The 26,621-nt window shown below is 37.0% G+C and overlaps 1 protein-coding gene across 1 annotated transcript in view; it reads left to right on the top strand.

Annotated features, from left to right (window-relative positions):
- The window catches only part of MYO3A (myosin IIIA), a 240,824-nt gene that overhangs the window by 67,247 nt on the left and 146,956 nt on the right, over positions 1–26,621 (top strand). The window contains exons 7-10 of the mRNA XM_066279445.1: positions 3,546–3,622; positions 16,937–17,082; positions 19,626–19,691; positions 23,566–23,721. Of these exons, the coding sequence (XP_066135542.1) occupies positions 3,546–3,622; positions 16,937–17,082; positions 19,626–19,691; positions 23,566–23,721 (445 nt within the window). The remainder of the gene's footprint in view (positions 1–3,545; positions 3,623–16,936; positions 17,083–19,625; positions 19,692–23,565; positions 23,722–26,621) is intronic.

Genomic DNA, 26,621 nt, shown 5'->3' with positions numbered 1-26,621 from the left:
TAGCACTGAGCCAACCAGCTAGGGCCAGGAAACTCATATTTTTTTTTCTCCAGCTGAAATTAACTAACCTGCAAATTGAACATGGTAGACTTTATGGCCATTAAGTTGCCTTCTCTCTCTGGAACTATTTGGCTATGTTGGTAAATGATCTTGGGGTTTACCAGTCATTGCAGAAGCAGTCAACAAACGTGAAATTTGGTAAATGACTTTCTCTGTCACTTTCATAGTTGGGTGTGAATCCTGTTTCTAGTGTGATCATCATCCAATATTCTCTGACTCACAGGGTTCTTATTCTACATAGTTGTTTGGTTTTTTATTTATTTATTTTGAGACTTTTTGTTTTTCTTTCTTTAAAATCTGGACTTTTCTTGTTTCCATAGAGTTTATAGGAACCAGGTATAAAACATTCTTTCTGCAAGATCTCAACAGACACTAAAATATATATGAGACTCCAAGAGCATTATAATTTATTACCCTAGCACCTCTTAGAACAGTGATCTTTGAAGGGAAGGTCAGTCCTTTTACGGAATTTATAAAATATCATTGGAGTACAGCAAGAAATATCTGTACCTCTATTATAGTTATTTTAATCTCATTCTTTAAAATTATCTTCATTTGCTATGGCCAGTTAACTCAGTTGATTAGAATGTTGTCCTGATATGCTGAGGTTGCAGGTTTGATCTTTGGTCAAGACTGATGCAGGAGTCAACCAATGAATGTATAAATAAGTAAACAACAAATCAATATTTTTCTCTCTCACTTCCTCTTGCTCTCCCTTTCTCCCTTCTCCCCTCCCTTTGTCCCTCCCTCCCTCTCTCTCTAAAATCAATAAAATAATTAAAATTATCTTTATTTTATATTTTATAATGTTTATGTTAATATACTAGTAGATATTTAGAAAATAATCTGTCTTTATCTATATCTATGTACAGTGTACTTGCTCAAATTTTTTTTTTCATTGTTTGGGATATGTGATTAAAGGGATAAGAAGCCCAACATTTACTCCTTTATATGTAAAACCATTAGGGTCTTGTATCAGACAGGGTTCCTTGGTTGTGAGTAACAGAAACTAACTGATCAACTGAGTCAAAAACTGAAAACAACACTAGCTGGCTTACAAAGTCCAGGGAGAAACTGGGCCATCAGCCTCCTAAGAAGAGAGCTATGCAGCCTTGGACCTCAAGTAGAGCAGCAGGTGGATTGATCCTTAGAGACCTGCCATTGGATGACTTAGCTTATAGTTACTTCTCCCCCTGAGTGGCTCCATTCAAAACTCAGATTTCTAAGATAGAGAGTCTGATTGGTTACTTTAAGTCACCTGACCCCCCAAGAAAACCTTTTCTCAGCATCCTTTCATAAACATTTCCTATGAAATATTTTCTGCCATCAACATCTATAAATTCAGAAACTAGGACATGACTATTTCCTGAAAAATGCCAATTATGATGACATAACTTTCATACCCAAAAAGAGAAAAGAATGTATCATGTGATTAGTCTAAAATGTCACTTTTTTGCCAGAAGCAATACTTCTGATTTTTCACTTGGTTGTGGTTTTCTTCTTTCCCTTTCCACTTCAGTGACATGACATTTGAATTTTTTAATTGAATTCTTAAACTATCTTTATAATATTAAAACAAAATGTCCACAAAGAGTCAAGTATAATTTAAAATTTTTTCTAAATAATTTAAATTAAATTATTAAATTTTAATAAATTTAGAATCAATATTAAATTGAATTGCTTTTTAAATCCATTTATTTTTTCACTTAAATAAATTACTGTATACTGAAAGTACTATGATATTCAAGGTTAATCATTTCTTTCTTTAATTCATATAGAAAAATACAAGATAAAATGTTTAGATTTAAATTTAATTTTTCTTTTCTTTTTTTTAGCAAGAGAGTGACAGACAGGAAGGTAAAGAGATAAGAAGCATCAGCTCATAGTTGCAACATGTTAGTTCATTGATTGTTTTCTCATGTGCCTAGATCGGGGGGCTCCAGCTGAGCCAGTGACCCCTTGCTCAAGCCAGTGACCTTGGGCTCAAGCCAGCAATGTTGGTCTCAAGCCAGCAACCTTGGGCTACAAGCCAGTGGCCATGGGGTCATTTCTATGATCTCACACTCAAGCCAGTAACCCCGCACTCAAGCTGGTGAGCCCATGCTCAAGCCAGTGACCTTAGGATTTTGAACCTGGGTCCTCAGCATCCCAGGCTGACACTCTATCCACTGTGCCACCACCTGGTCAGGCTAAATTTAATTTTTCCAAAAGCTAGAATGCCTGGAGTAAAGGTAGGGAATATCTTTTGGAGAAATGAGATATTAAGTGTTGATTCCTTTTCTTCAGATAGTCTGTCAGAAAATATTTATGGGAGAATTTTTAAGCACAGATTAGAAAATCTTCTTTGAATTTGAAAAAAGATTTAGTGAGAATTTTTCCTGTCAAATGAACTTATTTGAAGGCTGTAGATAAAGATTTTGTTCTGGACAAGATTTACATACATATAGATGGGGTATGTCATTGGGATGCAGTTAATGTAGAACCAAAACATCTCCTGTCCATCTGCTCAAGTGTATGTCCATCAGCAAAGTGCCCGTTTGGCTGAATTTCATGGTAAATGTCAAATGTCCTCTTAGAGGAATCAAATAAATCCAGTGTTAAATTCCTATGAGTGCCTTTGCTTTACTTGGCCTATACAATAAACATCCAAAGCCTAAAAGCAAATGTGACACCTAGGAAGTGCTTTCCAAAATATTGTAGGACCATCAGGAAGCGAAAGCCCAAGATTTTGGTATAACCATCAGGTCCAGGTAAGGTCAAGGGAAGTGGCACTGAACAGCCAGGGGTAAGTGACCAGGACGCCATGTGAAGAGCAGGAGTGTAAAATAAGAGGGCAGAGACTTTCCTCCTCAGTTTCTTAAGGGTCAGTTATGATTATGTCTAATGGAGTGAGATTAATAGGACAGCATGATGGGAATATTCAGTTGCACCTCTTCACTGTAGTCCTCTGGTCTGTATTCTCTCTAATGGAAAAGAATGGATTCTATTATTGGTGTTGGTTTAAATCGATGTTGTTTATTAGAAACTTCCAGTCACCCATTATGTGCATGCCACCATAAAATTGCCTTAGATTCACCAGAGCTGATGGCGAGCAGAGGGAAGAAGGAGGGTAGGAAGCATACCATTCAAATAATAATTACATGCCCACATATGTCATACAGACAAATAGTTTAAAATGTAGAAGTTCAAAAGAAATAGAGGTTAATGATAAAAAGCAGATTAAAAGTCAGTGTGGGGGACCTAAAACTTGAAATGGGGCTTTAAGGATACATAGGTTTGGATATGAGAAATAGAAAACAGGAGGACAATTCTGTATTTGGGTTATGCAGAAATCCTGACTTAGGATACTATAATGTGAAGTTCAAGTCCAGTGGCAGCTTAAGGGAACAGGATTTTAATATTGGTGTGTAAGCAAATGTATCGCAGTTGGAATCTCTTTCCATGAGGAATGAATACAAGGAGTAAGTGTCGCCTCTTCCTTCCAGGTGTGTCTGCACAGCTCACCAGCACCTGGCACCGCCGGAATACATCCGTAGGAACACCGTTCTGGATGGCTCCTGAGGTCGGAGAGAGTTTTGAGGGAGACAAATGTAATATGTGATCCTTCCTGATTTTCCTTTTCATGAGTACTCTCTCTCCATATGTGTATTGGAATAGTACTAGAAGAAAATGTCAGTTGTGTCATTTTTATGTGAGGGTTTTGCACGTGTGAGGAGGAACCAGGGAGGTGCTCAGTGAAAGGGCGGTGAATGAATACATGGGCACATGAACACTGAATGAGTGAGTGAGTCAGAGGAGGCAAGGAGAAACTGGTTGATGCTTTAATTTTTCATTAAACTTGCTTTAATAGTTTAGCATGTATTGATATAAATGATATTTAGAGCCTGTTTTTTAATTATAATAGAAATATTATGAAGACCGCTAGCCTTTGTTTAAGATCATATTCAGGTCTATTATGCTGTGTGACAGATTTCCATACTCACTCTACTTGGGGACTGTGTTCAGCTTTAGTAGATTTCTTTCATTAGTACCTTTGGGAAGTTGTAGAGAACTATGCCAGCATAGCTGAGGAAAAGAGTGTTCTAGAGTCACATCTTCTCCCCACAGTCACTGTTAATGCCTTTTGTCTTTTTAATTATGTTTGAAAACCTTCTCTGCAACCTTTGGGAAAAGCTCTGCTATTTATCTATACTTTTCTAAGGAGTAGAATGAGAAATGATTCAAATACTACGTTAATATGGCAAAACCTTAGAATTAAGTTTGAGAATTACATCCTGCTGTACTGCTTCTATTTTAATACTAATTCTAAAATATTAATTTGAAAAAAGTTAAATTGGAAACATAATAATAACATATAGAAGGATAAATTATCTTTAAAAACTTTAAAAAAATTTTTTTAACTTGTGTTTACATAGATTCTAGTACCCCCCCCCCCCCGAATGCATCCTCCCTCCCCCGTATTCCCCTCAACATCCCCCTTGCCCCTCCCAGAAACACCCTCCCCCCTTTCCTCCAGGATTTTCTTTTCTGCTCTCTAGATCTCATCCTTTCATCCCCTTTCCCTCTGTCCACTTTCCCTCTGGTCCCTTTGATCCTGCTTCTGCCTCTATTCCGTTCCTCAGTTCACAATGTTCATTGGATTCCTCAAATGAGTGAGGTCATATGATATTTTTCTTTCTCTGCCTGGCTTATTTCACTTAACATAATAGTTTCCAGGACCATCCATGTTGTTGTAAAAGGTAAGATTTCCTTCTTCCTCATGGCCCCATAATATTCCATTGTGTATATGTACCACTGCTTTTTAATCTACTCATCTACTGAAGGACACTTGGACTGTTTCCAGATCTTGGCTATTGTAAACAATGCTGCCATAAACATGGGGGTGCATTTCTTCTTTTGAATCATTGATGTGTTGTTCTTGAGATATATTCCTAAAAGTGGAATGGCTGGATAAAAGGGCAGTTCTATTTTTAATTTTTTGAAGAATCTCCATACTGTTTTCCACAGTGGCTGCACCAGTATGCATTCCCACCAGCAGTGCAAAAGAGTTCCCTATTCTCCACATCCTCGCCAGCACTTATTATGTGTTGTTTTGTTAATGAGCACCATTCTGACTGGTGTGAGGTGATATCTCATTGTGGTGTTAATTTGCATTTCTCTAATGATTACACTGGGGAACAAATTTTTTTTCATTTTCTGTTGCACGAAGTTTTAGAACTGTTTCTATATATTTCTGCATTGCTCATTCCAAATATGAAATTTATTTTTTTGGTGCATGCTCTAGTTTTTATGCAATTTTAATTTCCTTTTGTTACAGTTAATGCCATGCATTGGTTTTTAAATTGGAGTTAAAGCACAACGACTCTTGGATTGAACATAACCGCAAGTCAATTAATGTTTTACAAACATTACTTTTACATAATTGTAGTTGTATCTAAATGTAAAAAATTATTATCTGATAAAAACACCCTCTTATTTTGTTTTAAGATTGAATCATGGCTTCTTCGAGTAGGCGTAAATGTAATAGTCCTGACACCTTCTGTTATATATGTGGCTGTTACACACATCAATGTCAAAGGCGCAATATTTCATCATTTGTGGCACGTGGATATCTTGCCTATTTTCAAGTTCCCCTTGGCGATCAAGACAAGAATTGGGCTCCTCATATTGTGTGTCATAATTGTGAGGAAATGCTTTGTGACTGGACAAAAGGATAACACAAAGGAATGCCTTTTGGTATTCCCCTGGTTTGGTGTGAACTTACGGACCACAGCAGTGACTCTTATTTCTGTCTGATCCATACAAAGGGCATTGGCAAGAAAAAATGACATATGATTGCATATCCTAATATTCATTCAGCAACACGACCTATCCCACTCTCTGAGACACTCCCGGTTCCAGTTTTCAATGGTTTTATTTCTTCTAAGGACAAAGAATGTGAACATGGTGATCAAGTGTATTTTGATAAGATGCATGAGGAAATGGTTGTAGAATCTGAAGGGTCTTCTTCTGATGCCAAGCAGTCATTAACCCCTCAGCAGTTTAGCCAACCCAAATTAAATGACTTAGTAAGAGATTTGGGCCTACCAAAGAAAGCAGCTGAGTTGTTAGCCTCCAGTCTTCAAGAAAAGAATGTATTTCACTGGTCAGCTAAAGTATCTCATTGCAGGAAGTGTGAACAAATTTTTGTGGACTTTTTTTCTGAAGAAAAACACTTTGTTTACTGTCATGGTATCAGTAGTCTCAGCCAGCTAGGTGTTACCACTTACAGTCCAACAGAATGGCAGCTATTTCTTGACAGCTCTAAATGGAATCTGAAATGTATTCTCCTACACAACAGTAATGTTTACGCACCGGTTCCAAATGGTTATTCAACTCAGCCGCAAGAAGATTATAATGACATAAAAATTGTTATTGACTTTCTGAAGTATGAGGAGCATAATTGGATCATTTATGTGGATCTTAAAATGGTAAATTTCCTGCTAAGACAACAGAGAGGTTTCACAAAGTATCCTTGCTTTCTGTGTTTGTGGGACAGCTGAGCTCAGGAGAAACACTGGACACAGAAGGAGTGGCCAAAATGTGAAGCTCTGGAAGTAGGGATGCAAAATATTGTGAATGAACCTGTAGTTAATCGAGACAGGATCATTTTTCCCCCACTTCCCATCAAACTTGGCTTAATGAAGCAGTTTGTTCAGGCTTTGAATAGAGACAGTGAATGCTTTCAACATATAATTTCTGCTTTTTGTGCCTAGTCTTTCAAAAAGATAAAAGCAGGTGTATTCAATGGACCTCAAATTCGAACCCTCATACGTGATGAAGAATTTGCCAGAAAGATGAATAAGGAGGAGAAAGCAGCATGGCAGGCTTTTGTGGCAGTTACAAAGAAGTTCCTTGGCAACAAAAAAGCAGAAAACTATGAACTTCTGGTTCAAAGGATGCTGTTGGCTTTCTGCGAAATTGGATGTAACATGAGCATTAAGATTCACTTCCTGAACAGTCACCTTGATAAGTTTCCCCAAAATTTTGGAGCCGTTAGGGATGAGCAGACTACTGCTGGAGCATCAAAGGAGATTGTCCTCATAAGTACACAAATGCAAGAGTTACAAACGCAAATTTTTGCCTGAATGAATTTAAATAAGTTTTGCGCAAATTTTATTATTAAAATAAGTGTTTTAATATGTTCTATTTCAAAATTGTAGACAAATTCTGATGCAATCATATCTTTCAGTGTATTAATGTATTTACTGCATTATATAAATTATTACATTTTCACAAAGATGATGCCCAAGAAGACATTCTATTTCATTATGTTAAAGTAAATGTTGAAAATTTTACAATAAGATGAACACCTAAAATCTTGAATTGCAAAAAAAACTGTAGCTTACAGAGAAAAACTAATGTCAAATTTGAGAAAAGCACACTCAAATTAGGTAAGAGCAAGTCTTTATGTGGATGCAACAAAAATTTTGTTTTCCAGTTTTAGTGATGTTGAACATTTTTTCATATGCCTATTGGCCATCTGTATGTCCTCTCTGGAGAAGTGTCTATTCATTTCTTTTACCTATTTTTTGATTGGATTGTTTATCTTCCTGGTGTTGAGTTTTACAAGTTCTTTATAAATTTTGGTTATTAACCCCTTATCAGACGTATTGTTGACTATGTTCTCCCAATGTGTGGTTTATCTCTTTATTTTGTTCATACTGTCTTTAGCTGTGCAAAAGCTTTTCAGTTGGATATAGTCCCATTTGTTTATCCTGTCTTTTATTTCATTTGCCCGTGGAGATAAACCAGTAAATATATTGCTGTGAGAGATGTTGGAGAGCTTACTGCCTATGTTTTCTTCTAAGATGCTTATGGTTTTATGGCTTACATTTAAGTTTTTTATCCATTTTGAGTTTATTTTTGTGAATGGTGTAAGTTGGTGGTCTAGTTTCATTTTTTGCAGATAGCTGTTCAATTTTTCCAACACCATTTGTTGAAGAGGCTGTCTTTACTCCAATGTATACTCTTACCTCCTTTGTCAAATACCAATTGTCCATAAAGGTGCAGGTTTATTTCTGGGTTCTCTGTTCTGTTCCATTGATGTATATGCCTGTTCTTATGCCAGTACTAAGCTGTTTTGAGTACAATGGCCTTGTAGTATAACTTGTAATCAGGAAGTGTGATACAACCCACTTTATTCTTCATTTGCAAGATTGATGAGGTTATTTCTGTTCTTTTTTGGTTCCATATGAATTTTTGGAATATACTTTGAAGATATACTTTGAAGTATTTTATTGGTATTTTAATAAGAATTGCATTGAATTTATAAATTGCTTTGGGTAATATAGATATATCAATGATGTTTATTGTTCCTATCCATAAATATGGTATATGCTTCACTTCCACTTGTTTGTATCTCCCTTGATTTCTTTTATCAATGTTTTATAATTTTCTGAGTATAAATCTTTAACTTCCTTGGTTAAATTTACTCCTAGTTATTTTTGTTGTTGTTGTTGTTGCAATAGTAAAGGGGATTATTTTCTTAATTTCTCTTTCAGACAGTTCATTGTTCGTGTATAAAAATACCTCGGGTTTCTGAATATTAATTCTATATCCTGCCACCTTCCTGAATTCATTTATCAGGCTCTGTAGTTTTTGACTGAGACTTTAGAGTTTTCTATGTATCGTATCATATCATCAGCAAATAATGATAGTTTTACTTCTTCTTTACTAATTTGGATGCTTTTACTTCTTCTTCTTGTCATATTATTGTTGCTAGGACTTCCAGAACTATGTTGAATGAGAGTGGTGAAAAGGAGCACCCCTGCCTTGTTCCTGATCTTAAGGGGATTGCTTTTAACTTTTTCCCATTGAGTATGATGTTGGCTATGGGTTTGTCATAGATGGCCTTTATCATGTTGAGGTGTGTTCCCTGTATTCCCACTTTGCTGAGAGTTTTGATCATAAATAGGTGCTGGATTTTATCAAATACTTTTTCTACATCTATTAATATTATCATGTGGTATTTCTCCTTCCTTTTGTTTATATGATGAATCACATTCATTGATTTGCAAATATTGTACCAGCTTTGCCTCCCCAGAATAAATCCCACTTGATCATGATGTATGATTTTTTTCATGTATTGCTGGATCCAGTTTGCTAATATTTTGTTGAGAATTTTAGCATCTAAATTCATCAGGGATATTGGCCCATAGTTTTCTTTCTTTGTATTGTTTTGTCTGGTTTTGGAATAAGAATTATACTCGCCTCATAAAAGGAGCTTGGAAGTCTTCCCTCCTTTTGAATTTTTTGAAAAAGCTTGAGAAGGATAGGAGTTAGTTCTTTTTTGAATATTTGGTAGAATTAGCCTGTGGAGCCATCTGGCCCAGGGCTTTTGTTTGTTGGGAGTTTTTTGATAACTGTTTTGATATCATTTGTTGTAATCAGTTTGTTTAGGTTTTCTGATTTTTCCAGATTGATTTTTGAATGATTATATGTTTCAAGGAATTTGTCCATTTCACGTAGGTGGTCTCATTTTTGGGCGTATAGTTCTTCATAGTATTTTCTTACAATTCTTTGTATTTCTGCTGTGTAAGTTGTTACTTCTCCACTTTCATTTCTAATTTTATTTATTTGAGTCCTCTCTCTTTTTTTCTTGGTGAATCTGGTTAAAGGTTTATCAATCTTGTTTACCTTTTCAAAGAACCAGCTCTTGGTTTAATTGATCCTCTGTATTGTTTTTTTAGCCTCTATGTCATTTATTTTGCTCTGATCTTTATTATTTCCTTCCTTCTACTTCCTCTGAGCTTTACTTGCTGTTCCTTTTCTAGTTCTTTTAGTTGCAGGGTTAAGTTGTTTATTTGAGCTTTTTCTAGCTTCTTGAGGTATGACTGTAATGCTATAAACTTCCCCCACAGGACTACTTTTGCTCTGTCCCATAAATTTTGAGTTGTATGCTCATTTTCATTTGTTTCAAGGAAATTTTTTATTTCTCTCTTAATCTCATTGTTGACCCATTCATTATTTAATAACATGCTGTTTAGTTTCCAAGTGTTTGAGTGTTTTTCAGTTTTTCTATTGTAGTTGATTTCTAATTTCATGCCATTGTGATTTAAGAAGATGCTTGATATAATTTCAATCTTCTTAAATTTGTTGAGACTCGTTTTATGTCCTAACATGTGGCCAATCCTAGAGCACTTGAAAAGACTGTATATTCTGCTGCTTTACGGTGAAAACTTCTGAAGATATCTATTAAATTCAGTTAATCTAGTGTGTACCTTAAGTCTGCTGTTTCTTTGTTAATTTTCTTTCTTGAGGATCTATCCAGTTATGTTAGTGGGGTATTGAAATCCTCTACTATTATACTATTGCTGTTAATCTCACCCTTTATGTCCATCAAAGTCTGCTTTATATATTTAGGTGCTCCTCTATGAGGAGCATAGCTGTTTATACTGGTTGTCTCTTCCTGTTGGACTGCTCTCTTTATCATTATGTAGTGACCTTCTTTATCTCTTACTATAGTCTTTGTTTTAAAGTTTATTTTGTCAGATATAAGTATTGCTGCTCTAGCTTTTTTTTTTTTCATTTCCATTTGCCCGAAATATTTTTTTCCATCCTTTTACTTTCATTCTCTGTTTATCTTTTGTTTTAAGGTGTGTCTCTTGTAGACAGCATATGTACAGATCCTGTTTTCTTATCCATGCAGCTACCCTATGTCTTTTCCTTGGAGGATTTAATCCATTTACATTTAAGGTTATTATTGATATGTAGTTGTTTATTGTCATTATATTCTTTAAATCTACATTCCTATTTTACTAGATTTTTTCTCCTCTTTGTTCTGTTTATAGAAGGCTCCTTAACATTTTTTTCATAAATAAATTTTTATTAATGTTAATGGGGTGACATCAATAAATCAGGGTACATATATTCAAAGAAAACATGTCCATAATGTTCAATTATGTTGCATACCCATTACCCAAAGTCAGATTGTCCTCCATCACCTTCTATCTAGTTTTCTTTGTGCCCCTCCCCCTCCCCTTCCCCTCTCCCTTCCTCCACCCCCCCATAACCACCAAGCTCTTGTCCATGTCTCTTAGTCTCATTTTTATGTCCCACCAATGTATTGAATCATGTACTTCTTGGTTTTTTCTGATTTACTTATTTTACTCCATATAATGTTATCAAGATCCCACCATTTTGTTGTAAATGATCTGATGTCATCATTTCTTATGGCTGAGTAGTATTCCATAGTGTATATGTGCCACATCTTCTTTATCCAGTCTTCTATTGAAGGGCTTTTTGGTTGTTTCCATATTTTGGTCACTGTGAACAATGCTGCAATGAACATGGGGATACATGTGTCTTTACATATCAGTGTTTCTGAGTTTTGGGGGTACATACCCAATAGAGGGATTACTGGGTCATAAGGTAGTTCTATTTTCAGTTTTTCGAGGAACAACCATACTTTCTTCCATAATGGTTGTACTACTTTACATTCCCACTAACAGTGAATGAGGGTTCCTTTTTCTCCACAGCCTCTCCAACATTTGCTATTACCTGTCTTGTTGATAAAAGCTAATCTAACAGGTGTGAAGTGGTATCTCATTGTAGTTTTGATTTGCATTTCTCTAATAACTAATGAAGATGAGCATCTTTTCATATATCTGTTGGCCATTTGTATTTCTTCCTGGGAGAAGTATCTGTTCATGTCCTCTTCCTATTTTTTTTATTGGATTGTTTGTTTGTTTTTGAGTTTTATGAGTTCTTTGTATATTTTGGATATTAGGCCCTTATCTGAGCTGTTGTTTGAAAATATTATTTCCCATTTAGTTGGCTGTCTGTTTATTTTTTTGTCAGTTTCTCTTGCTGAGCAAATACTTCTTAGTCTGATGTACTCCCATTCATTTATCTTGGCCTTCACTTCTCTTGCCTTTGGAGTCAAATTCATAAAATGCTCTTTAAAACCCAGGTCCATGAGTTTAGTACCTATGTCTTCTTCTATGTAGTTTGTTTCAGGTCTTATATTTAGGTCTTTGATCCATTTTGAATTAATTTTCGTACAAGGGGACAGGCTGTAGTCGAGTTTCATTCTTTTGCATGTGGCTTTCCAGTTTTCCCAGCACCATTTGTTGAAGAGGCTTTCTTTTCTCCACTGTATGTTGTTGGTCCCTTTATCAAAAATTATTTGACCATATATATGTGGTTTTATTTCTGGATTTTCTATTCTGTTCCATTGATCTGAGTGTCTATTTTTCTGCCAATACCATGTTGTTTTGATTGTCGTGGCCCTATACCATAGTTTGAAGTCAGGTATTGTAATGTCCCCAGCTTCATTCTTTTTCCTTTGGATTGCTTTGGCTATTCGGGTTTTTCATAGTTCCATATAAATCTAATGATTTTTTGTTGCATTTCTTTAAAAAATATCATTGGAATTTTGATGGGAATTGCATTAAATTTGTATATTGCTTTGGGTAACATGGCCATTTTGATTATATTTATTCTTCTTATCTAAGAACAAGGAGTATTTTTCCATCTCATTGTGTCTTGTTCGATTTCCTTTAACAATGCTTTGTAGTTTTTTTTATATATAGGTCCTTTACACTCCTTGTTATGTTTATTTCTAGGTATTTTATTTTATTTTGTATTTTACTGAAGTTGGAAACAGGGAGGCAGTCAGACAGACTCCCGCATGCGCCCAACCGGGATCCACCTGGCACGCCCACCAGGGGCTGATGCTCTGCCCATCTAGAGTGTCACTCTATTGCTACCAGAGCCATTCTGGCACCTGAGACAGAGACCACAGAGCCATCCTCAGCACCTGGGCGAACTTTGCTCCAATGGAGCCTTGGCTACGGGAGAGGAAGAGAGAGACAGAGAGGAAGGAGATGGGAAGGGGTGGAGAAGCAGATGGGCACTTCTCCTGTGTGCCCTAGCTGGGAATTGAACCCGGGCCTCCTGCATGCCAGGCTGATGCTCTACCACTGAGCCAACCGGCCAGGGCCTAGTATTTTTTTATTGTTGTTGCAATCGTGAAGGGGATTATTTTTTTGAGATCATTTACTAATATTTTATTGTTGGCATATAGAAAGGCTATAGACTTTTGTATATTAATTTTATATCCTGCAACCTTACTGTATTGGTTTATTGTTTCTAGTAATCTATTTGTGAAGTCTTTGGGTTTTTCGATGTATAGAATCATATCATCTGCAAAAAGTGATATCTTTACTTCTTCTTTTCCGATATGGATTACTTTTATTTCTTTATCTTGTCTGATTGCTCTGGCCAGAACTTCTAGCACCACATTAAATGAGATTGGAGAGAGTGGACAACCCTGTCTTGTTACTGATTTAAGGGGGAAAGTCCTGAGTTTTATGCCATTTAATATGATGTTGGCTGATGGTTTATCATATATGGCCTTTATCATGTTGAGGTATTTTTTTTCTATACCCATTTTGTTGAGTGTCTTAAACATAAAGTTGTGTTGTATTTTATCAAATGCCTTTTCTGCATCTATTGATAAGATCATGTGGTTTTTGTTCTTTGTTTTGTTGATATGGTGTATTTTACGTTAACCGTTTTACGTATGTTGAACCATCCTGGAGATTCTGGGATGAATCCCACTTGATCATGATGTATTATGTTTTTAATATGTTGTTGTATTCAATTTGCTAGTATTTTGTTTAGTATTTTAGCATCTGTGTTCATTAAAGATATTGGTCTGTAGTTTTCTTTTTTTGTGCCGTCCTTGCCAGGTTTCGGTATAAGGGTTATGTTGGCCTCATAAAATGTGTTTGGAAGTATTGCTTCTTCAATTTTTTGGAAGACTTTGAGTAGAATAGGAACCAAGTCTTCTTTGAATGTTTGATAGAATTCACTAGTATAACCGTCTGGGCCTGCACTTTTATATTTGAGGAGGTTTTTAATAGATTTTTTCTATTTCTTCCCTGCCAATTGGTCTGTTTAGGCTTTCTGCTTCTTCATGACTCAGTCTAGGAAACTTGTATTGTTCTAGGGCTTAATCCATTTCTTCTAGATTGTTGAATTTGGTGGCATATAGTTTTTCATAGTATTCTACAATAATTTGTATGTGTGTGGTGATTTCTCCTCTTTCATTTTGGATTTTGTTTATATGCATCCTTTCTCTTTTTTCCTTGGTGAGGCTTGCCAGGGGTTTGTCAATTTTGTTGATCTTTTCAAAGAACCAGCTCCTTGTTCTATTAATTTTTTCTATAGTTTTTCTGTTCTCTAATTCATTTATTTCTGCTCTGATTTTTATTATCTCCTTTCTTCGGCTGGTTTTGGGTTTTCTTTGTTCTTTGTGTCTGGCTTCTTTCTCTCAATGTTCATCCATGTTGTAGCATATATCAACACTTCACTCCTTTTAATGGCTGAATAATATTCCATTGTATGTATGTACACACCACATTTTGTTGATCAATTGCCAGTTTATGCACATTTGGGTTGTTTCTGCTTTTTGGCTGTTATGAGTAATATTTCTATGAATCTTTGTTCACATGAATTATTTTATATTTTATTTTTTAATTACAGTACATTCAATATTATTTTGTACTAGTTTCAGGTGTATGGCATAGTGGTAAGACAACCATGAACTTTACAAAATGTTTCCCCTGATATTTCAAGTATCCACCTGGCACCATATATAATTATTACAATCTTATTGACTATATTCCCTATGTTGTACTTTATATCCCCTGACTACTCTGTAACTGCCAATTTGGACTTCTCAGTTCCTTCATCTTTTTTTACCCAGTCCCCTAACACCCCTCCCTTCTGATGACCATCAGTCTGTTCTCTGTACCTATGAATCTGTTTCAGTTTTTTTTTAATTCCACAGATAAGTGAAATCATATGGTATTTGTCTTTCTCTGACATATTTCACTTAGGTCTATGCATGCTGTCACAAATGGTAAGATTTAATTTTTTTATGGCTGAGTAATATCTCATTTTTTATTGCACATGAATTTTTAATACAAAACTTGGGACTCTTATGTTTTTTCCAGTACTTCAGGCTATGCTCTGTGATTTCAGCAATTCACTCTCCTGTGATAATAAAAACACATTGGTAGGAAGTGCTGGTAGGATGTCCCCATCATCACCCTGACTCTAAAAGTTATTCTCTCTCTCTCTCTTTCTCTCCCTCCTCCTTCTTCCTTCCCTCCCCATATATATGCATATATGTAAATATATATAGTTATAGATATATGTAGATAGATAGATATGCACACACAGGTACATAATTTATTTCTGTATTGATTATTGGCCTTCAGGTCTAAGAACTGGATTGGTTTATGGCCTTATCTGTTTGCCCATGAATTCACTACTTAAACAAATAGCACACATTTGCTTCTGTGTTCCTCTTCTATCCCATCTTTGTGCCTCCTTCCTGGAGTAACTCTTGTCCTACATGTTATGTTTATTGCTGCCTTTCTTTTATGTTTCTAATCACACCCATATGTTTATATTTAAACCATTTTCCATCCTTGCTATTAAAATCAGGTATGAATAAAGATATTTATGAAGGAGTCACCTTTCCTGGATGGCATGTGTGTGAATGTTGCTGAATAAACTCCAGTGTGCCAGCACAGGGATAGTTTATGTATTAAGCCTGATATTAAATGAAGTCAGAAAGATGAAATGTTATTTGAGACAGGGCCTTAGATTTCTTTTACTTTATGTATCATGTCATAATACTGTAGTTAAATAACAGAACTTTAACCTGCCATCATCCCAAAATCATTTTTATTTGTCTTATGGGTTAAAATTCACAAAATGTAAAATTAAAAAACAAATTGCCACTCATTTGAGAGAGAGAAGAAAGGAGAGGGGGAAGGGGTTGAGAGAGAGAGAGAAGCATCAACTCGTTGTTCTACTTAGTTGTGCACTCACTGGCTGCTGCCTGTGTGCCCTGACTGGGGAGGAGTCCTCAACCTCATGCTCTGTCATGAGGAGTCCTCATGACATGCTCTATACCCTGAGCCACCTGGCTAGAGCCAGAAAACAGGACATTTTTTTAATGTAAAAAATGGTTTTTAAAAAAATAAAGGTTGAATTTTCTTTTTGTGACCAATGATATTATAATCATTACATGCAGTCCATCTGTATTTATATTCGCATATTTAGAAATAAATTTTAAGTAATTATTTAGTAATTCTTCTGTATAATACTATTTTATAATATTGGGGGAAAAAAAACACCATTTTTCTTTCTCTAACTTACATCCTTTGATTAGTGGAATTTTTAAAAACCTGGTTGTAATTTTATAGTTTAGTGTGCTCCTAGGTAAGAGCTGATAAATCTTAACAAGTGTCTATTTTTACTTCGTATATATTTTTTTATTAATGGCATAAAACTGATTGTATTCCTTCAAGTTTGCCTTATTTCTCCTTGAGGTACCCTTGCCTTCCCGTTTCCAGGAAAGATCAGGCCATTTAATTAGACTGCTCTCCAGCTATTTTTCTTTACCTCCTTCACTTTGAATTCACTACGGATACATTCTTTATCTTGCCAAGATGAGTCACTTCATTTACTCATCAGATGTTCGTTGAGCTACTCTGACTTCCCAATCTTTAGCTGTGCATTTGATCCCATCTCATTTCATCTGAGACACTGTTTCTTTGCCCTTTCTGTTTGATGTTTTCAAAAAATATTTCTTTTCATAGGCTTCTTCCCTTATGTTTGCAAACCTGTGTTTGCTAAGGTATTCTGTTCTCAGAATGAAAATACTACTACTGATAATTTGATTTTTATTCTCCCAAGTACTGCCTTTACTTATAGCTATCCAACTTCATCAGCTTAAACACACATTGTTCTAAACATCTTGCTACATGCTTGTTAAAGTCACAAGTGTCACTTTTTAAACATTTTCTACTAGGTGATTGCATGTGAACAGCAGTTGGATACAACATATGATGCCAGGTGTGACACATGGTCCCTGGGGATTACGGCCATCGAGCTAGGGGACGGAGATCCTCCTCTGGCAGACCTGCATCCCATGAGAGCACTCTTCAAAATACCAAGGTCAGTGCATTCTGCCGCTTGGGCCAGTGCCTGCAGCCCAGTTGTCTTCCTCCAGCCACTGAGCACCCATCATGCCTGTCATGGAAATACTCAGATACATTTCACCAGGTTGGGGCAGAGTGGCTGGAATAGTATTCTACTGAGATTCTGTGTTTGTCCAATAGTTTCATTTCCTTGCTCTAAGTAGAAGAGCTTTCTCTTGATACTTAGTATGCCTTCTTTCTTTTGCAAGGACTTGACCTCAGGACATAGCAATTTCTCCTAGTCTTTACCAGCTCCCAAATCAGTTTGTGCGGCACCCTGGCCCACAGTCAGTATAACAGTGATTTGCTTTGTTTCACTGTCGATTTTTACTGCTTGCTAAGACATCTTTGTTTAGAACTTTAAAATAATTAAGAAAATTATATATAAAATGTATTGATAAAATAACTATTTAAAATATGCTAATGTTTTTAATATCTTAACGTAGAACAGTAAACTAAGAAGAATAATCTCTTTGGAGCCATGAAAGCGCATCTGTATCTGTATAAACCCCACCCTTCAGAGTGTATATTGACGGATTTTCTCTTGCTTTTCTGTTAATAATTAAATACTATTTTATACGTCTTGGTTAGTTCCTAGATTGTTCAGAAAACTGACATGAAAAGACTGCCTATTTTTATTATAGGTGTGTTATGTTCTGAAGACTTTCTTAAAGATTTTTCCTGGTACCTTAATTCTAATGGAATGCCTATAGAGGGTGTGGGTGATAGGTCCAGGGCAGAGTGGTAGGTGGGATGTTACTATTTGTTACAACATTCTCCACCAAATTCTATGGTCCCAGCTTCCACAGAACATAAAATCACATGTATAATGTCCTGGGGGTAGTTTTCTAGTCCTCACAATTAATGCCAATGTTTTATATTTACTTCCAAATGGATCCATTTGGAATATTTAGCATATAATTAAAATCAGTATAAGACAAAGCATTTGACTTTGTTTATAATTTTACTTTTGACTTTTCTGTCCTAGCTATAGGTTCTGAATCACAACACATAACAATGACAGTATATCTTTTAGGTCTTATGGTTTGTAAAATATGAGACTTATTTGGTAAGTGGGGGAAACAAATATTACAAATAACAGAAAGCTTGCTCTATACCATGTCTAAGACATTCCATTAAATTTGTGGAAAACAGCAAAAATCTGTATTTCCTAAGCCTCGCATCATTCCTATGTAACATGAAGCACTGTATCTCCTGAGCTATTTTAATTACGGCTAAATGACCGTAGTTAGCCTGGGGCTATTTTCTTGGTGATGATTCTGCACAGACTGATGTCACCATTGGTACATGCCATACTGATGAGTACTGCTGGAAATGGAATCATCTTAGTTATTGCTTCTTAAACCACCAGTGTATCTCTCAGACAGAATTCTGAAACTTCCTACTGGCTTTAGAAACAATTACAAAAAAGGGGATCTGAAAAGCTACCCAGTTCTGAGTGTGGTACAATCATTGAAACTTTGTCATCCTCAGAGCAAGTCGATATATCTCTTAGAAGGGAAATTTTCAGGACAAGAAACAAAGCAAGATTGTTGGAGGAAAGAATGACTTCTTTTCATGTGAAAATCAGCAGTTTTCAAACAGTCCTGAGGGTTGTGAAGGGAGCGTTCGGTTATCTGGGGCAGATGAGTAGGAGCGCTTCTCTGTAATGAACCAGTACACACTGTACATTAATTTCATGCTAAGCTATTTACTGTACATTAATTTCATGCTAAGCTATTTAAGGAGAAATGCAGGACTGAAGGCAAAATGTTTCCATTCCACTAATGAAAACAAAGAGCTGTCAGAATTAACATAAAGCAGTATTTGTGCAAATTCAACTACCTGGTTGATCAATGTTGCTTGATTACAGTTGGGCCTCATTTCCATGTGAGGTCCTTTTGTATTCATGAACAAGTTGAGAAAGAAAAGATTTGTTCAGTTTAAAAATGAACGGAATTCGGTGGCATTCAGAGCTTTAGAGCTAATCATCCTTTTCAGTTCCTTACTTTGTAACCGTATCTCCAGTCATGTGTTCAGTAACAACCGAACAACTCGTGCAGGCCTTGTCCTGTGTGCTCTTCTCTGCTGCAGTTCCCTCATCTTCTGAACTGTACCTTTCAGGTCCCCTCTGTGTGCCCTGGGTGTCCCTCAGAGACTTCTGCAGGACTTAAAGCAACAAAATATTTTTCCCAGTATTACTTGTTTCTATTCTGCTAAGTATTGAAGTTTCTACCCTAGGGCTGTCAGGTAAAAGTAAGAAGATTCTTTAAAAGAAAAAAAAATTATCAGAAAAATTGGGTCATCTATTAAAAGCTTTCAGAGAAACAAGAAACCTGTCATTTTATGTAAAGAATGATTAATAACTCATTATCTGCCTTTGAATTGGATGTTGGTAATACTTGATTTTCCCTGGCAGGACCTGTGAGGGCCATACTGGAGTCATACATCTTGTTCTGCCTCTGGCTGGGCACTGACTAACCCATGTGTACAATCCAACCTTGATTCTTATCTTTCTAGGAATCCATCCCCCAAACTAAGGCAGCCTGAGATATGGTCAGCAGAATTCAATGATTTCATTAGCAAGTGAGTAACAAGAAAGTTCTTTTTTTTTTTTCAGTCAAAGAAATATCATCTTTCTAATTTTGAAATATGCCTTTTACAAGTCCTTTGTGCTTCTGAGTTTCCTTCTTACTTTTTATCTCTTAAATAGTCCCAGAGGTCTCCATTATCTCCTTCAAAACACGCCTTTGTTGTGTCTTGTGAATGTTCAGTGAATTCATGGTTGCTCAAACAATGATCTTAGGGTCCTGTTTGTTCACTTACTGACAGTGATGTTATGCTGACTTCTCATCACCCGGTAACACACTCTTCTGTCCCCCTGCCTTTTGCAGCTTTGCCCTCAGCTTCTCCCACCTGCTCACCCACCATCTCTTTAGTCTGTAATTTAACCCTTTGTTTCTCTTTACCATTAATTCTCGTCACTATCAGGGGACATTTATTGCAGTTGATAAATCACATAATCATATAGATAAATTGCTTATACATTGGTCTGTGGCCAGTTGTCCCACAGACCTTTTTTTTTTTTACAATTATTATTATTACATCACCTTTAAAAAAATCAGGGTAAGAGATATGATCTCACTTATATGTGGAATCTAATGAATACAATAAACTGAGGAACAAAATAGAAACAGAGGCAGTGTCACAGGGAACAGAGGGACAGCTGTCAGAGGGGAGGGGGAAAAGGGGGACAGGATAAAAGAAGGTACCGGGATTAGCTAAATTATATATATATAATATATATAAAACAAAGACATACAGACAGCAGGTTAGCAATAGCCAGAGGGAAAGGGGAGGTGGCAAAGGTGGGAATGGGGGTGAAAGAGACTTTGCATGGGGCACATCGCGGAGAGGGTGTCATTTTGAATGTGACACTTGAAACCATGTCAACGCAGTACATTTTTTTTAAAAAATTAAAAAAGAATGAATATAGGTAAGGGATGACCTCAGATTGTGAAGGGAAGAGAGGGTCATTAAGATTTGGTGTCAAACTCCATTCAGAAAATGTAGAAAGGGTGAAGAAAGGAAAGGAACCAGTCATACTCACACATAACTGCTATCACTGGTTTTTCTATGAAGAATATGTGTTTATTCTTACAAATATAGGAGGTGTAAATTTAATGGTGGTGGAAACCCAAAAAAAGAATGCTAATCTTTTTTTCCTTAGTTTTCACTTAGTCATTACCGAGTATATAGTGTATTATGCACTAGAGAATATTTAATAAACTGCAATCAAATTTCACACATCTCTTAGGAGGCTCATTGACAACTTTGAAGGGTTCCCAGGATTCATAATAATGCCCTCTGTTTGCAGATCCCTCTATGGAGATACTTGCTGAAACCTGGTGACTGACATATTTCACACCATTTCACCTCTAAGAAACATTCACTGATTGCCTACAAGACAGTATTTTCTGTTCCGTATGCTACCATTGTGTTTTATTTGTCTTCCTCTAGTAACATTGCCACTTTATGTGGATACCTTCTTAGACGTCTTTCTTTCTATCTAAGTGGTCAATAAGCAGCTCCAGGGCCCTGAGTATGCCTTACATGATACTGTAACTCCAGTGTCTCAGCGAAGTGCCTGTTACACATCAGATATTTGATGGAGTTTTACTTGAAGAAGATCACTTCATATATGACTGAACTCAGAACCTAGAGGCGAGTACTGCAGGTGTCAGCACCTTCCATTAAACTAAATGAAAACTCAGAGCTCCAGTCTGTATTCTCAGATATCATCATCCTTATTCCCTAGCATATTTTGGCATATCTGGGAATATCCTTTTGGTTAAGCCCAATAAAGTAAACGATCAGGCTAGCATTTCAGGAGGACTAACAGTGCAGGTTAGAAACGGCACTGCTCAAGTCCAGGCTGAGGTCCCCCTTTCTCCTGTGTCTGTATGCCCAATGACAGCCCAGCGCTGCCCAGTTTCCTCCTAGTCGCAGATCCTCAGAATCTCAAGGTTGGAAAGGAATTATCAATTTCTACAGCCCAAACTTATGTTTTGGGTGTAAATCCTTCTCAAACATGTCTACTGAGCAGTCATCCAATCAGTAAACACCCCTAATAAAATAATCATACTTCCCAATGTGGCCCTCTTTATTTCTGGGAAATATTATTTTTAAAAGTTCTTATTTCTGGCCTGACCTGTGGTGGTGCAGTGGATAAAGCGTCGACCTGGAAATGCTGAGGTCGCTGGTTCGAAACCCTGGGCTTTCCTGGTCAAGGCACATATGGGAGTTGATGCTTCCAGCTCCTCCTCACCTTCTCTCTCTCTCCCTCTCTGTCTCTCTCTCCCCCTTTCTCTCTCCTCTCTAAAATGAATTAAAAAAAATTTTTTTAAATAAAAGTTCTTATTTCTACAGACCTAGATCTGTTTCTCCATTAATCTCACCAGCCCATCTTCGGTGTTGTCCCTGTGATCACTGAGTGCTGTCTAGTCCCGGCACAGCCAACAGTTTTTGCCCCCAGGACAGATTAGAAAGAAAACTTTTTCCACGGGCCAGACGAAATATTAAAATTAAAAAATATTAAATACAAAAACAATTCATTTAAGTAAACAAAATTTTATTATGTAATTTGTTTATGAATAAATGTAAGTGAAAATTTTTAATATACAATATTATTTTAATAAAAATATATTTTAATAAAATATAATTACATACTGTATAAATATCCAAACTGTATCACAATCAATAGAAACAATATTTAATTAACAGAATGAGCTTGAAGGGGTTATATAGCAAATAAAACAATTATTTCATTTTACAAACAGCCTGGACACATTTTCAGTTATCAACCGCAGCTATTGTCTATGCTATAATGCCACTTGATTCAGCACACTTGACTGCAAAAATAACAAATTGTTTGACCTTGGGTATGCACTGGCAAACTCCGCCTAAAAGAATGTGGGTTTCACATCGCCGCGAAACGTCAAACAGTTCCTATCGAGTACAGACGAGTACAAAAGTTGTAAATCTTTATAATGGAATTTTTTTTTAAAGATAAAGAAGTAGCACGAATCCATTTGACCAATTATTGGAAGTTAACCCTAGATTAGTCACATGTGGAATTCTTTTCCGCATATCACTATCTTTTTAAATATCTCGGTTTCCAAAGATGTTTTCACTTCTGAGTAGCTGAGATTTTAAAGTAGCAGAGAATATTAAAAATTTAATTATGGGCCGCATAAACTCATTATACAGGCTGGATCTGGCCCGTGGGTCGTATGTTGGCTATGCCTGGTCTAATCCCTCCTGCACATATTTGAAGACGGCCATCAAGCTGATTGAACATTGCAAGTTTGTTCAAACGCTCATACTGTGAAGTTGCTTCAGGTGCTCTCATTCTGCGCTTCCTTTCTTGTGACTGCACTGGTCAGACCTTTCAGCAAGTGTGACCTGCACATCTACTGTATGACCTCAGAAAGCATCTACTGCCATGGGAATTTAAACATCCTCAGCGCATTAGCCTTCTCAAATGGTTTCGCCATTTTATCACGTAGGAGAAACTAGATCAATTGAGAAGCATTTAAGAGCATGAGGAAGCGAAACTGAAAATTTGAATTTTGGATAGGCATTCATTGTTTTTTATATTTAGCTACTGATTTGTAAAGAAGACTTGCTGTGGAGACAGAGTTTAACCATCACCACGCAGTAGTGCTCGCCAGGGGCCTGGGGAAGGAGTGCGTAGACGGAGGTGGGCAGCACTGCCGCTGAGTCACAGATGTGTGCACTTTCACAAACATTCACTGCGTCGTATTCTAGCGTAACATTTTTTGCAATGTTTCCTGGGCTGAGCGATTATGAGGAGCAATGTTCTCTTACATTAAAGTAGTTTTTAGGAATATGAATCATAATTTATCTAATAATTGCATGTTCTTTCTGGCCAGTGCAGATGCTTGACAAAAGATTATGAGAAGCGTCCAACAGTGTCAGATCTCCTACAGCATAAATTCATCACTCAAATTGAGGGCAAAGATGCAGTGTTGCAAAAACAACTAATGGAATTCATTGATGCCTATCAATGTGTGGGAGGCACCGAGAAGGCCAGGTAATCAAATAATATCTTCTTTCCACAAGCCCAAGGATCAGCTAAAGACTGAACAAGTTTATAATGAAGTAGTTATTAAGGTGAGAAAAGAACTCGTTTAAAGTCCCTGGTTGTGGCCCTGGCCAGCTAGCTCAGCGGTAGAGCATCAACCCTGTGTGTGGAAGTCCTGGGTTCAATTCCCAGCCAGACACACAGGAGAAGAGTCCATCTGATTTTCTACCCTTCCTCTTCTCCTTTCTCTCTATCTCTCTCTTCCCCTCCCGCACCCAAGGCTCCACTGGAACAAAGTTGGCCCCCCGGCTCTGAGGATGGCTCCATGGCCTCTGCCACAGGTGCTGGGATGTCTCCAATTGCAACAGAGCAATGCCCCAGATGGGCTGAGCATCGCCCCCTGGTGGGCATGTGGGGTGGCTTCCCATTGGGTGCATATGGGAGTCTGTCTCTCTGCCTCCCTGTTTCTAACTTCAGAAAAATACAAAAAATGAAAAACGTTCCTGGTTGTGATTTGGAGATAAGGGGCACTTGCATGAAAAGTGATTGTCACATGTTGAGTTGCATCCCCAAATTGGTAAAAATTACCAGCAACATTTTTTTAAAAAAATTCATCAGAACAAAGAATGTAAACTTATGTAGGTGGTTAGTATTGGCATATATTTCATGTCTTCTCTGCTCCTCTCTAAAGTAAGATTCTTAGATTTGAGGTTTAAAAAGGAACGTAAAATTTGAAAGACATTATGACACTTGTTGGTATCACTTTCCCTGATTGAATTATATTCAAAATTGATTTTTAATATCTTTTTTACACTTCCTATTTGGATTTTTAATAATCTACTGTGTATTTATAATATTGACTTTGTTTTTTACTTATTATAGATAATATATGTGTTTATTTTAGGAAATTTAGAAGATACAGAGAAGTGTGGTACATAAAAATCAATTAAGCTTAACATTTTAATCTATAACCTTCTAATACCTAATGAATAAAAATACATTTTAAAACAAAATTGGAGTAATATTTTTATGTGTTTTGGAGACTGCCTTCCTTCACTGAATAGTGAATATCCATGTCATATTTACTACCACAAATTTTTCAATTCCTGCACAACATTCTCTAGCATGACTATTCAATGACTAATTTAAATAATTCCCTATTATTAGACATTTAGGTTGTTTCTAGTTGTTTTTACTCGAATAAGTGTCACCATAATGAAAAGATCTGTACATAAACTCTTGTTATTTCCTTAAGATAAATTACTGTAGAGGCCCTGGCCTGTTGGATCAGCGGTAGAGCGTCGGCCTAGCGTGCGGAGGACCCGGGTTCGATTCCCAACCAGGGCACACATGAGAAGCGCCCATTTGCTTCTCCACCCCTCTGCCGCGCTTTCCTCTCTGTCTCTCTCTTCCCCTCCCGCAGCCAAGGCTCCATTGGAGCAAAGATGGCCCAGGCGCTGGGGATGGCTCTGTGGCCTCTGTCTCAGGCACTAGAGTGGCTCTGGTCGCAACATGGCGATGCCCAGAATGGGCAGATTATCGCCCCCTGGTGGGCGTGCCGGGTGGATCCCGGTCGGGCGCATGCGGGAGTCTGTCTGACTGTCTCTCCCCATTTCCAGCTTCAGAAAAATGAAAAAAAAATTTTTTAAAAAGATAAATTATTGTAGATGAAACTGGCAAGTCAAAGACTAGTCTTTCGTCATTTAAATTCATTCTTGAGAATCCTATTAGTTTCACTATTCAGGGAGTTGGTATAAGTGGGTAGAAAATAGACTCTGACTTAAAGACAGTTATATTTGAATTCCTGTTTCAGTTTTACATATTTAATTCCTATTTCCTTGATGCCTGCTATGTGCCAGACATTGCATGAGCACTTTACATTACTTACACACTTTTACAACAATCCTGAGGAGATGTGTTAGACACCACATTTTCATGGCTGAGAAGAACTGATGTTTCAGAGACTCACTAATTTTTACAAGGCTGTACATGTAATGAATGACTTTGCAGGAAGACAAATCCTGATCCCAAAGCCTAAGTTTTATTCACATGAGTGTAAAGGACCTAACAATTGTGGACTATCTTGGGAGATATTAATCCTTGCCAATGTAAGTTAATAACTTTGTTAGAGAGACAGAGCTAATACACACGTAATGAGGAAAAATTTAATTTGTGAATTAATGTCATACCAAAAAGAAGGAAGCAGGCATGGAATGTACAGCAAAGAGATGGTCTTGGGCTCATATATGCCCATCTTTTTATCTTTGTGTGAATATAGTTTCATAGTCTTCCACAATCCAATCCTCAATCCAGTCCACAACAAGCAAACAAATCAAACAGAAATTAAAGTGCACCAACACTGTATAGAAAGGATCTGAAACTTTACCCTACCTACAAGCTAGTAAATTGTCCTGCCAAGTTCATGAAGGCTGGGAGAAATTTCAAGACTTCTGGATCAGAGCCAAAGAACTTGATTACTCACAGTTAAGTTAGCAGCACAAGTTTTATGATCATGTCCATTGTCCTTGCCTCACAAATCCTAGGGGTGATGTTCTAAGTAGGTATCATTTAGAGTTAGACCAGGGGCCGGGAACCTATGGCTCGTGAGCCAGATGCGGCTCTTTTGATGGCTGCATCTGGCTCGCAGACAAACCTTTAATAAAAAAAAATAATAACGTTAAGAATATTAAAACATTCTCGCCCTGGCCGGTTGGCTCAGCGGTAGAGCGTCGGCCTGGCGTGCAGGAGTCCTGGGTTCGATTCCCGGCCAGGGCACACAGGAGAAGCGCCCATCTGCTTCTCCACCCCTCCCCCTCTCCTTCCTCTCTGTCTCTTCCCCTCCCGCAGCCGAGGCTCCATTGGAGCAAAGATGGCCCCGGGTGCTGGGGATGGCTCCTTGGCCTCTGCCC

The sequence above is a fragment of the Saccopteryx bilineata genome, chromosome 5, assembly GCF_036850765.1.
Source record: "Saccopteryx bilineata isolate mSacBil1 chromosome 5, mSacBil1_pri_phased_curated, whole genome shotgun sequence".
Taxonomy (NCBI): domain Eukaryota; kingdom Metazoa; phylum Chordata; class Mammalia; order Chiroptera; family Emballonuridae; genus Saccopteryx; species Saccopteryx bilineata.
The sequence above is the reverse complement of the archived record's forward strand: the minus strand, read 5'-3'. Positions and strand labels throughout refer to the sequence as shown.